General features: G+C 47.6%; 1 protein-coding gene across 3 annotated transcripts; it reads right to left on the reverse strand.

Moving 5' to 3' along the window:
• Nucleotides 1-826: 826 nt before the first annotated feature.
• CBY2 (chibby family member 2) lies at nucleotides 827-12,235 on the reverse strand. Of its 3 annotated transcripts, XM_036832004.1 has the most exons (3): nucleotides 12,161-12,235; nucleotides 11,770-11,850; nucleotides 994-2,196 (listed from the first exon to the last, which is right to left on the reverse strand). In XM_036832004.1, the coding sequence occupies exons 1-3, from the start codon at nucleotides 12,233-12,235 to the stop codon at nucleotides 994-996; spliced, it is 1,359 nt and encodes a 452-aa protein (XP_036687899.1). The 3 variants fall into 3 exon arrangements, with proteins under 3 accessions (XP_036687901.1, XP_036687899.1, XP_036687900.1); XM_036832006.1 differs by lacking the exons at nucleotides 11,770-11,850; nucleotides 12,161-12,235 and adding an exon at nucleotides 11,049-11,118 and having other exon boundaries at nucleotides 827-2,196; XM_036832005.1 differs by lacking the exon at nucleotides 11,770-11,850.
• Between the last annotated feature and the right edge of the window lie 239 nt (nucleotides 12,236-12,474).

Below are 12,474 nucleotides of genomic sequence, written 5' to 3' on the forward strand. Positions count from 1 at the left end.
TTTCCAGCCCAATGTCACCAGCAGCCCAGGGGAAAGGTCCTGGCCTTGAGTGAGCTCTTCTCCCGCATCCTCTCCTCCACACTAGGACCTCATCAGATGATGAGAGAGCAAGAAAGACAGGAGAAAGAGGAGGAAAACAAGGAAGGAAAAAGGGAGGAAATGAAAAACAGATGATAATGAAGGCTGAGGTAAGGAAGAGACAAGAGAAAAAAGAAGAAAAGGAAGCCAGATTCATAATTGCCAAAACTTGGCAGTAGCCAAGAAGTCCTTCAGTAGGTGAGTGGATAAACACACTGCAGTAAATTCAGACAATGGAACAGCATTCAGCATTAAAAAGAAACGAGCTATCAAGCCGTGAAAAGACATGGCTTAGACTTAAATGCCTGCTGCTGAAAAGCCTGCCTACTGTTATGATTCCAACTATATGACACTCTAGAAAAGGCAAAACCATGGGGACAGTAAAAAGATCAGTGGTTGCCAGGGGTGGGAGGGAGGGAAGGATGAACAGGCAGAGCACAAAGGAGTTCTAGGGCAGTGAATATACTCTGTATATGCTCTGCTCCGTCCCATAGAATGAACCCACCCAGAGTGAACCCTAATGTGAACCATGGCTTTGGGTGACAATGATGTGCCAATGCAGGTTCATCAGTTGTAACAAGTGTGCCCTCTGGCGGAGGATGTTGACAGCGGGGAGGCTGCGGGTTGGTGTGTGGGGTAGAGGGTATGTGGGAAATCTCTGTACTTTCTGCTCCTTTTTGCTGTGAGCCTGCAAGAGCTCAAAAGAAAGAAAAATGAGAAAGAAGGCAGAGCAGCACGCGCGATTAGCGGCCCTAGCCTCCTCACGCCTTTATTGCTTCTCTGAGTTGACCAGGCCGCTCGTTCTGCTCTTGCACGGGCACCAGCTGGTGGAGGCAGGCGAGGCGACAGTGGGAAGGCGGGCGATGCCGTTTGGTGGCCCAGCTCGGGGCTTCTGTGCGGCTCAGACGGGGAGCCTCAGACCCTGCTGGGCTTCTTGGGGTCGTTGTTCTTGGTCGGCATGAAGGCGTACAGCTCCTCGATGAGCATCTCCATCCGGGCGGTGACCTCGGTCACCGTGTCGATGACCAGCTTCTGTTGCAGCTTCAGCTTGTTGTTCTCCCACAGCGCCTTGCTCTCCTCCTGGAAAATCCGGTGCTCCTCGCGCAGCACGTGCAGGGCCCGGTTCTCCTCCTGCAGGGCCCGGTTCTCCTCCTGCAGGAGCCGGTTCTCCTCCTGCAGGAGCCGGTTCTCCTCGCGGAGGGCCTGCAGCGCCTGGCTCATCTCCCGCAGCAGCTCCAGGGACTGGCCGCCGTCGGGCAGGCCCGGGCCCGCCTTGCCCGCCTCCTCCCTGGGCTGCGCGGACAGGTTGCTGAGCATCTCGCGCAGGGCCCGGAGCGTCTTGGAGTCCTCCTGCGGGGCCTGGGGGCCCTTGGGCTCCTCGAAGGGGGAGGAGAGGCCAGCGCCCCGGTCCGGCAGCAGCCCGTGGGGTGCCTCCTGGGGCGAGGGGGCCGCCTGCTGGTCCGGCTGGGCCCAGCAGGCCTTTCTCTGCTCCAGCAGCTGCTGCAGGGCCCGGTTCTCCTCCTGGAGGAGCTGCAGGGTGCTGCTCTCCCGGCCGCGGTGCACCTGCAGCTCCGGGTCCTTCTTCACCGCCTCCAGGGACGAGGCGTTGTCCCTGCGCAGCAGCGGCGCGGAGGCCCGGCCGTCCTCGCAGCCCAGCGCGGCCTGGCGCTCCTCGCATAAGACCTGCAGGATCTGGTTCTCCTCGCGGAGCGCGCGGTTCTCCACGCGCAGGGACTTGTTCTCCGCGCGCAGGGACTTGGTCTCCTCCTGCCGCAGGCACTCCTTGGCCAGCCTCTTGTGGTGCAGCTTGTGGTGGAGGGACGAGGCCGGGGAGAAGTAGGGGGACTGCAGGCGACAGTTCTCACTCACCCACCGCCCGTCCTGGAAGACGAACGTCTCGTCGCTGAGCTGCACGCGGGGCGGGTCGTAGTCCAGCGCCAGGTCCGCCTGTGGGGTGGGGCTTTCCATGGGGTCCAGGGGCACGGAGGGGAAGCGGTCCGGCGGGTAGGAGTGCTGGCTGACCGCCCGGCGGCTCAGCCTGGGCAGGGCGGCCTGCCTGGCACAGCGCGGGGTGGGGTACAAGTTGTGGAGCCTCAGGAAGGGCTCGGCTGAACCCCTCTGCGGGAGAGAACAGGGAAGCCCAGAGTTAGCGAAGGAGCAGATGCACCCGAGGCTGGCTGACCACATGAGAGGCCGGGAGACCCCACAAGAAACCCAGTCTGGGGGTCTGGACTGGCCCCAGAGGGCGCTTTTGCACTTGGCCTCTTGGGTTCCTCGCGAGGAAATGACATTGATCCTTGTTATTCGCGGTTCTATAAAGTCCCGCGAACCCAGAATTCGCGACTACTGTACCATTGCTCCGAAGAGACGCACGGCGTTAGGTTCCTGCTAGCCTCTGGTCACATTTTCCTCAACCAATCAATAAATAACTTTGTCTGCTGTTGAAAGACACCTTATTTAAAATGTACTTTTGATTCATTACATTGAACTTGCAGTCAACAGCACTGTGCCTCATGTGGGAAGGAAGCTTACCTAGCAGGTGTTTTCTCTGTGAGGCACATCACATCACTGCCTTCTTGTGCTTAGGACGACTAGACAGCACTGCAGCGCTATGCTTGAGGGCCATTTTAGACAGTGAAATCACCAACAAAAAGCACAAGGGTGTGAAAACAGTGACACTAAATAAACTGTGAAAAGGACACTATTTTACAGTCTGAGAGCTGAAACAAGAAGGCACCTCCAACTGGAAATGTGTGCATCAGGTAACTCAAATTTTTCATCATTCTGTGCGTGTCTATGAATAATCATGAAAGTGAGACGAGTATTGATTTTGGGGTTGCAAACTAATTTTAGTGAAAAAAATTTAGGCAAATTCACAAATATGGAATCCATGAATAATGAGAATCAAGAATATATCATGGAGGATAAAGGCATCGATATTGGAGTCAACTGTTTGAGTCCTCGCCCCATTATTTGATTAGCTACAAGAACACGGACAAATTATGTGAGCTTTAGTTACCACGCTTTCAAACTGGGATAACTGCACCTACTGCCTTGCCTCATAGAAATATTTCAGGATTAAAAGAGGGAATGTATGAAAGCACTAAGCATGGGTTCTGGCGCACTTCTGCCACCCTAGAGGAAGAATGAACACTGTTCTCCAGCTACCGGAGTTGTAGATGTGTACCCACAATTGGCATCACCCAACAGCCACTCACATTGTCCCAAATGGCAGTGCTACTGGTAAGTCCCACCTTCTTCCTGGCCCCATTCAGGCCTATCCTCCACTCTTAGCCATCCCTGATAGCAGCCCCTTTAACACCAACCAACATGGTGCTAAGCTTAAAACAGAGTCCAGCTGATAATTTTGGAAAGGAAGGGCACCATCACAGACATATCACCGAGCAATGGGAGTTCAACATGTGGCAGTGAAGACATCAAAGGATACCAAGGGATTCATACAGAGGAATTCATGATGGTGGCCATGCACCTCAAAACCACCACATAAAAAGAGGATCAGAGCCACAGAGCTTAAACCCAACAAACCACTGTCACACTTTTCAATACAGAAGAAGAATCTGAGTGAGTTTTAAATGCAGATTTTGGAGCCTTTACTTACAAGACTGATTCACTCATTCACTCATCCATCTGTATTTCTAACCAGCTCCCTCAGGTGATTCTGGCTTCCGGTGGTCAGAACTGCTCTGAGCCAGGTAGAATGCAGTTTGCTCAGGTGAGGGTTACACCAGGGCTGAAGGCCAAGGGGTCAAGACTGGGGTCACACAGAGGCTCATCCTGGTTCTGTTGCTGATGGGCAGCGTGAAACTAGAGAGCTCTCACCCTCTCTGAGACCCAGCTTTTCACTAGTACAAAAGAGAGTCAGACTCTGTGATCTTAAAGGCACCACCTTCCAACGTTGAAAGTCAGCAAATTGTACCTGTAAAATGGAAATAATAACACGTGCCCTGCTTAGTTCATAACACCGTTGTGAGGATTAAATGAGATAATGAATGCAAAAGTGTTTTTTAAACTGCCAGGTGCCATAGAAATGTAAGTGTTTTTAAAACTGCCAGGTGCCATCTTACATGTAAGAGATGTAAATGTAAGTTATTGTTACCAAGAAAAGGAGATTTCACTAATGCAGGAATTCTGAGATGAATTCAAAAAGCAGTGAACAAGTGGGATGCATCCTGGAGAAGAGGTAACAACTGCAGCAATGAATTTAAATAAAAATAAGATCATGAGAGCTGCTTCTAAATACACCAAAAGCATTTCATCCAAGTACATTGCAATGCTCTCCAAATATTAATTTCTCGTTTCTTAGGTTATTTTCAAAATTTTACAGACAGAGAAGATAGAAAACAAGTCAGGTTATTCACATTATATATATAGGCATATATAGAGATATATAATTTGTACAGCATATAAAGTTGGTTAGACTTCTTTAAGACCCAAAGAGCTAGATAAATAGAAGGCATGATTCTATGCTATTAACTTTCCAATAAGCACGTCATTAACTTTGTAAGGTTGTGCTTAATCTTCCAGAGAGCGAGGGTGCAGGGACATTCTGCAATCAGAACCTTATTTACTTTAAATAAATCCAGCCTCCATGGTGTTCATCCTTCTCAATGGGAGAAGCACAATGGCTCTTGTGGCTGAACCTGTGATCAGAATGAAGCCCATTGTGAAGAGCCCAGACCGTTTCCTTATAAATTTAAGGTGCCTTGATCCCAGACTGGGAAGATTAGCCAAGGTCAATAAGGAGTAAATCCTCCTTATTGGGAGATGGAGAGGTCCTCGTCATCCTCCAAGGATGAAGCACTGCAGGACTCCATCTCAGCAGTAATATCCTGCTCTTGAAGATATTGCTATGGAAAGTGTAGTTTTAGTCAACGATGTGTATACCCATCAAGAGAAAGAAAGGGAAGAAGTTTTGCGCTACTGAATTCATTTAATCTTCACAACACTGATTTAATAAGGTGTTATTATTCCCATTTTACAGATGGAGAAACTGAAACTCAGAGAAGTTAAATAACCAGCACCAGTTCACTCAGTAAGTCACAAATCCATTTCTGGCTCCCTGAACTTATATATGTGAAGCACACGTGTAGGAAATCTCCATGAATTAAGCAAAGGACTTTCACTACTTGGGGACTTTTTATTATGGAAAATTTCAAACATACACAAAAAGAGAGAGGATAGTCTAATAAATTTCCATGTACCCAGCTTCAGCAGTTATCAAATCAAGACCACACTTGCTTCATCTATACCTTCATCCAATTCCAGAACCACTCCCCTGCCGCTGGGTTATTTCAAAGCAAAGTATAGACACTGTGCTGTTTTATCCATAAATACATCAATGCGTATTTTTTTAACAAAACCACAATACCATTATCTTCCCTTTAAAATTTAACAATGATCCCTTAATATCAACAAATACTGATTCAAATTTCCCCAACCCTCTCATTTCTTTTTTATGATCGATTTCTATCAGAAAGATACTCTTCCTGATCCAGGTGAACAACCAAAGAGAAACCTCTAGTGCTTTATACCTGTTCATAGTATCCTTGATGGCCTTTAAATCATCCTACTCAGTCAGCCACCTTTATTTTATATCCATATCCTGAACTGGGTACCCAAGGGATTTTCAACTATCCCCTCAACATAAAGGCACTAAATAAAAACTTAACATGTGGGTGGCGGATCCCTAGCTATGGACAATTTGGGTATTTGGGCCCTTGTCCTTAGAGGATGTACCTCGGTTACATCTTCTAACCCTCTGACCTTGGTTTCCACTTCTGCATAATGAAAGGTCAGTAGCATTATCTCTAATATCCTCTTGTCTAACTTCCTCTGGTCGAAGGGATCCATGTTTATAAACTGGCACCACTATGGCCCCAGCAGTCCTCTTTTATCAACCTAGCTGACATCATGTCCCCTCCCTTAAATGACCAACACTTTCCAAGCAAGTCCTGTGCTGTCTCTGTTCCGTGCACATGCACCTAATCCAGAAAATACTGATGGACTGATAGGTCTCCTTTACCTCCTTAACCAAGAGACCAAACCCTCCTCTTATGACTAAGTCCTTCTATCCTTCCTCTTATCCCCAGACAGGACCCAGAAGGTGGCCAAGTCCAGCATTGCCTCATGGCCTAGTTTCTTAGATAAAACACTTAAATACTGTAAAAAATTTAATAGTCATATATTTATTTTAATGGGTATTAGAAAAATATACCTATTTTATCAAACCCACAATCCTGTGGATAGGATTAAGATGAGGCTAAAGTAGAGCAGCACCTTTTCTTTTTCTGAAAATGAGACCATCTAAGGGAAAATACTAAATATACAGGATTTCAGATATGCCAAGAATCATGCTTAAACTCTGGGAAGGCATTGAGGCAAGACAAATTCTTTCTTTCCCATATTTCCCTGATTCCAATCAGACCTAGCTAGACTCAGTCCTCCAAGGAAATCTCTTTCTTGGCCTTGTGAAAACTTCTCACCCTAATCTATTCCCACTCTAAACATTCTTGTGCCAAATCACATTTATGTCAATGAATCAACTAACATTAATTTGGCATCTGTTCTCAGGGAACTTCCAATCAATTTGAAAATCAATGCATAGCAACCATTATTTCTTGGTGTAAGCGAGGGAGGTTGACCTGCAGCAAGCATTAATTCTGGCAGTAAAGCATGGGGAACAGGGGACTGGACATAAAACTGAAAAGAGTCCTGGGTCTGTGCTGTATGAGTGCATGGCCTTTACAAAATCACTTAATTTCTCTGTCTCAGTTTCCATATCTAGAAAATGTGGATGCTAGCATGATTTAGAGCCACCCCCTATGTTTGTGCAGGCTGTACAATGCCCAACTCTAGAGGGTGCCATTCACAACTGGTGTTGCAGTGCACAACCTGTGCAACCATCCACAGCAGTTTTACTAACACCTGCCCTATTTATTTCAGATGCTTTGTCATAAAGTTCAAAAATAAAAGGAGAATATGTGACATCTTCTTTGTTTATAGAGAGCTACAGACATGCAAGAATGGTTACTGTGGATTCAGAAGAGAAGTTGCTTAGCATTTCCTTCGATTGTATAGAGCAAGGAAAAGGAAGTAACACTGAATGACTATTATGTGATGATATGCTGATTTCCATAGTCATAGGTAATATCTTACTGAAAAGAGCTACCATGGTTCTACCAAAGATCACATAGCCAGCAAGGGTTTAAAACCAGGATATCTGACTCCAAACTGCAGGCTCATTCTAGCTCTTTATAATGCCCAGATATTTTATTTTGCATGTGTGTTGATATCATTCCTTTGCAGTGATTCTCGTATGTCTTGTCCCATCTTGTCCCCAGATGAATAAATTGTAATTACCTGAGCACAGTGACCCGTCCCTTACTTTTTTTGACATCCCTAGTCCTGGAAGTTAGAACAACACATTTCACATACAGTGGAGGTGTAATGAGTCCTTGCCAACGCACTAATCAACCAAAGTGCGCTGAAAGGTAAGGAGGAGATATCAGATTGAACTACACAAAACTGTTAACATTATACTATTTTTGGCCCTCAAAGTGGTGATTTTGTTTAGTCTATTTAGGAAAGCCGTATCCACACTTCAATTCACATTTTTAAACTGCAGAGCTGTTACATCAGGGAGTTTTCCCCATGTCCACCTACACAGTCCCTAAAGGAAGCTGTCCTCTGCACACAAGCATGCTGGTTTGTCCACATTGCCATCTTGAACCTATAATCCAATGAGGCGAGAGGTCTTAAATTCCCAGTAGCTTTGGGCTTAAAAGTCCCATCTTTGACTGCTCTTGTGAAAGTCACTTAACTTCTCTGAATGTCACCTCTAAAATGAACCCCAATGTAGCTGCTCTGCCTACTTCCTGGTGTTGTTGTGAGATGCTAAGAAAGTGGTCGGTAAGCTGTTATAAAGGCCAAACAGGGGCTTCCCGGGCGGCCCAGTGGTTAAGACTCCGCACTTCCAATGCAGGGGGTGCGGGTTCGATCCCTGCTCAGGGAATTAAGATCCCACATGCCGCGGAGACGAAAAATTAAATAAAAAAAAAAAAAGACCAAACAGACGGCCAGTTCTACTAGTAAAGCTTAAACATTCCTGGCCTAAAACACTATAGCAAATGCTGAATGTATTTCTTTACAAAAGGACTTTCTGAAAAGTGAGCATCTGAGCTAAGCAAACCCTCGAGGTACTTGAGGTAAAAAATCCCAGGCCCCCTTAGCTGATGTTTGAAGCCAGCTCCTTCTTGGTAGGTCTCCTCAACCAGTGGTATCACTGGGTTGGTTTCATGGGCTAAACTAATCTGTCCTTGGTGTCGTTGAGCTCCGCCAAGAGGTTTGGGCCAAGAAAAAGCCCCAGGAACACCCCTGAAAGTTCTCTTCAGCCTAGGAGGCGGAGTCTATGGCAGCATGATCCAAGCCCCCAAAGAAGCCTGGCCTGGTTTCCCCATGAAGGAAAGGACGGTCTCTTCCTTGACCTGTGGAAAATGCCCTCACATGTGGATGCAGACCCAGTAGGTGGGAGAGGAAAAGGGGGGCTTCCTCATGAAAGAATGGGATACGAGAAAGGATGCAGGAGGGGAAGACAAATGGCCACGGCGCTCATCATACCTTCCATCAGGCTTTGTTAGGAAGGTGACCAAGAGACTCTGCCCTCAGGAGCAATGTGCTCCCAGTTGTGACCTAAGTAAGATGCATTAGTGCTGAGGGTCCAGGAAGGGCCCTGGGCACCAACATCTCCCTCACAGGTGCCTGAATCCCACCTATGGTTGGGAATCCGTCCTTAACATCAGGCCTGGCCTTCTCCCTGGCACCTCCTTTTTAAATGCATTTGGTCCTAGAAGGAAAATGCATGATATCACCAACTATGTGCTTCTGTCAGATCACCAGCCTTGTGTGTGGCAAGTGGAGACCGTGGAGGAGGAATAGCCAGTGGAAGGGCGGGCAGGGCAAAGGCAAAGGAGAGGTGATAAGACCAAAGTCTCCTTCTGATGCTAAGGGGTGCCTGAGGAACAGGACTCGGAGTGGGACCTTCTGGGGAGGAATTTCTGGGGTTGCAGGCCTCCCACCTAAATAGTTCGGGAACAGGGCTAGACAATGACTGGCCAGTTTAGCTGACATGCGCTGAGGTTCTCTCCACTCCTGGAGAAATATGGGTACCACAGACCAGAAGAGACATCCAAATGCTCCCAGCAGACTTCAAGCCTGTTGATCAAGTTTTTTAAAGCCCTACTTTGCCAGCATTACTGAGGGTTACGGTCAGAGAACATTCAACCATCTGGGGTTACTTTTCAAGCATGTGAAGCTGAGAGGCCCAGAATGCTGGAAGGAAAAGCCAGATCCGCCACTAATTTTCAGACCAGGTTGACAAGGCTGAGTCTCATTATCATATTTTTAAATTAACTCCGTTCCCGAGCACCATGAGAAAGTCAATGTTGGTTTTAATAAATGCGAACAGATACGAGGATAATTCACAGGTCAGTGTGATTGATTTTGATAGAATCATAACACTAACAGCAAAGAGGATAAAGATGTCATCTGTCATGTATCTGGTAGTTTTAGCTAATTGTTTAACACACAATCTTCTGAAATCTTCCTCCTAACACTTATTCAAATTGGTAGAGATACAGGCATCGTTGGTGGATTCCATAGCTTCTGAAGAACAAACCCAAACAAAGGGGACTGAGAAGAGGCAACAGCGAGGGATGAGGGGGCCCCTTGAGGGTGCTGTGGGAGCTCATTCTGACCTGGTATAGATCCTTCATTAATGATCTCACAGGAAACAGTGCCTTTATGAAACTCACAGATAGCGCTCACTGGGGAAATGGGAATGCTGGTGAGAACTGAATCATTATGTACAAAAGGAACCAGGAGGGCAGAGAGCTTGGGCAGGAAGTAACATTGATGGCTGGCAAGTTAATGTGTTGGAGGGATATAGATCAGAAAACACAAATGTTTAATGTGAGGAAGAAAAACTGGAAATCAATAAGACCCGAAAAGACCTAAGGGTGAAACAAAGAGTGAATCATAGGCATTTGCAATGTAAATGAGAAGCGCCAGGCATGATTGGGAGCTGGGAGGCCAGAGGTACTTTCTGGAAACACAGAGCTGCTGCTGCAATCCCTTTGCCCAATGAACGGGCTCAGCCTCAAAACGAAGCAGAATGTGGCAGATACACGCAGGGAGCTCACGGTAGGCGGTGAAGATGGGCGGAGAAGAGGCACCATCTCTTAAGAGCAAGGGAAGAAGCAGGTGGCATGTGCCCAGCTTGCGGCACAGCAGAGGAAGTGGGCACTGACCTGGCTTCAAGGCCCTAACTCCAGCTCTGCCATTACTAGTGGGCTTCCTAGGGTTCCCAGTTCCCGTTCCTGTACAATCTCTCCCTCGCAATGCATGGCCCAGTGCCGCCACATGATCAAATCAGTGCTCAATCTCCCTTCCTCCCCTTGTTGTTTGTTTTGTTTTCTTTTTGTTTGTTTGTTTGGCCACACCATGCAGCATGCGGGATCTTAGTCCCCCGACCAGGGATCGAACCCGTGCCCCCTGTGGTGGAAGCACAGAGTCTTAACCACTGGACCGCCAGGGAAGTCCCCCTTCCTCCCCTTGTTAACCACATCAGTCCTCCCAGTGCTGCTAGCTGTAACCATCTCATCTGGGGAGGTCCAGTCAGCACACTGGGCCCTCTCACAGCTCTAGTGATGGCCCAGTTCAGATCATCTAAACTTATGGACGCCCCCTACACCCCGAGCACCAGCCTAGAGTACCCTGCCGGGTGTCTGGAACCTGCCGCAGGAACCTGCCAAGGGGTGTACCCATGAGGCACATCTGCCCATGTGCCCAGGCAGCAGGTGTCCTCTAATTTCATGCTCTCCAAGATCCCAGGATGCCCACTGGCGATCAATCCTGTTCCTACACATCCCTGGACAGAGCTTTCAGATAGTTACCTCTGCAGTGGATTCCTCCACCCTACATTTTAGCCCCTCTGGTTGCACTGCCATGATCTTCCAACAGGGCCTTAGGTGACTCTGGAGAAGCAAGGCTGACCCCTTTGTGACACAGCAGTAGGAACAATCCAATCGGGAGGACCCCTCCCAGGAAACAGCTGCTTAGCAGGAGGAGGACTGAGAATCTCCAGCCTGTCATCCATTCATTGGCCTCCATTCTGAACCCCTCAGGCCCACCCCTCTTACACTCTCTCTGTCTTTGGTGTACAGCAGGACTTCATTCTCTTGACCCCGCCGCATGACCCTGTACCCCTCAGCCCACATCCTAGGTTCATGGATTCAGTCGTAGGCTTTTGATTGCAAGTCTCAGTTCTAATTCTGCCCCCGAAAATCCAGAGTAGTTGCACAACAGCAAGCACCAAAAGATCTAATTTTGAAAAGACAGGCTTATTTCCGAGAGTCACAGAAGCTTCAAGTGGTAGGGCTGGAAGGTCTTCCCAGATCACCTAACCCACCCCCCTCATTCGAGGGATGAGAAACCCGAGACGCTGAGTGACTAAGTGGGCTCCCCCAGGTACACAGCTGGCTGGCAGCTGACCTAGAACTAGAATCTGAGGCCCTGACTACTCTGCTCCTTCTATGACATCCTGCTAGAGTTTTGACAGAGGAGGGCTACTCTGGCTAAAACTGAGAGGTTGCATCCTTCTGTGATTATCCCTACCTGAGGTAGAACCACATTGATTGGAATTTCTAGGCTTTCAGATCTGGTATCTCTTTTTCTTGTAAAATTTGGCCTCGAGCGCTGTGGAAAAGAGAAAATAAGTAGATTTCTGCTTCCCAGCCCATCCTCTGGGCCTCAACTTCTCACCTGAAAAACAGAGGAGTTTTTACTACTCACTTATCCCCTCTTGTTAATTATGTACGTTATGAAAATCTGAGTCTGAAAGAATGTGAAGATGATATCTGATATGATGCTTTATCAATCTCTGAACAGAAATTAAGACAGGTATTAGAGTTGATGGAAAAGCTTTCTGAAAGTCTGTGGAGCAGAGATACCGATACCTACTACCTTTTCTAAAATTATTATTTCTATCTCAAGTAAAAAGCCATACCAATGTTAGGTGCCAGGTATAGGTCCTATGCAGAAGTTGGTCACCAAAACACTCAGAACATTCCAGGGGTGACATCACAAAACAATATGCTGTTTTTCAAGGCTCATGGTCTCTCTCTGAGCATCACAGGTGGGAATGAGGCATCTGATGGTCAGCAAGAGCTCACCCTGGTTGTGTCCACACGGCCAGTCAAGGTCGGTGTGACACACAATAGCCCAAACACGGGCCCCCTGTTTGGTCATCCTGGCTGACATTTACATCCCCACTGCCAGGCTGCGCCGAGACCCCTATCCTCTCTCCAGGGGTGGCATCTT

The sequence above is a fragment of the Balaenoptera musculus genome, chromosome 18 (genome assembly GCF_009873245.2).
Source record: "Balaenoptera musculus isolate JJ_BM4_2016_0621 chromosome 18, mBalMus1.pri.v3, whole genome shotgun sequence".
In the NCBI taxonomy this organism is placed as follows: domain Eukaryota; kingdom Metazoa; phylum Chordata; class Mammalia; order Artiodactyla; family Balaenopteridae; genus Balaenoptera; species Balaenoptera musculus.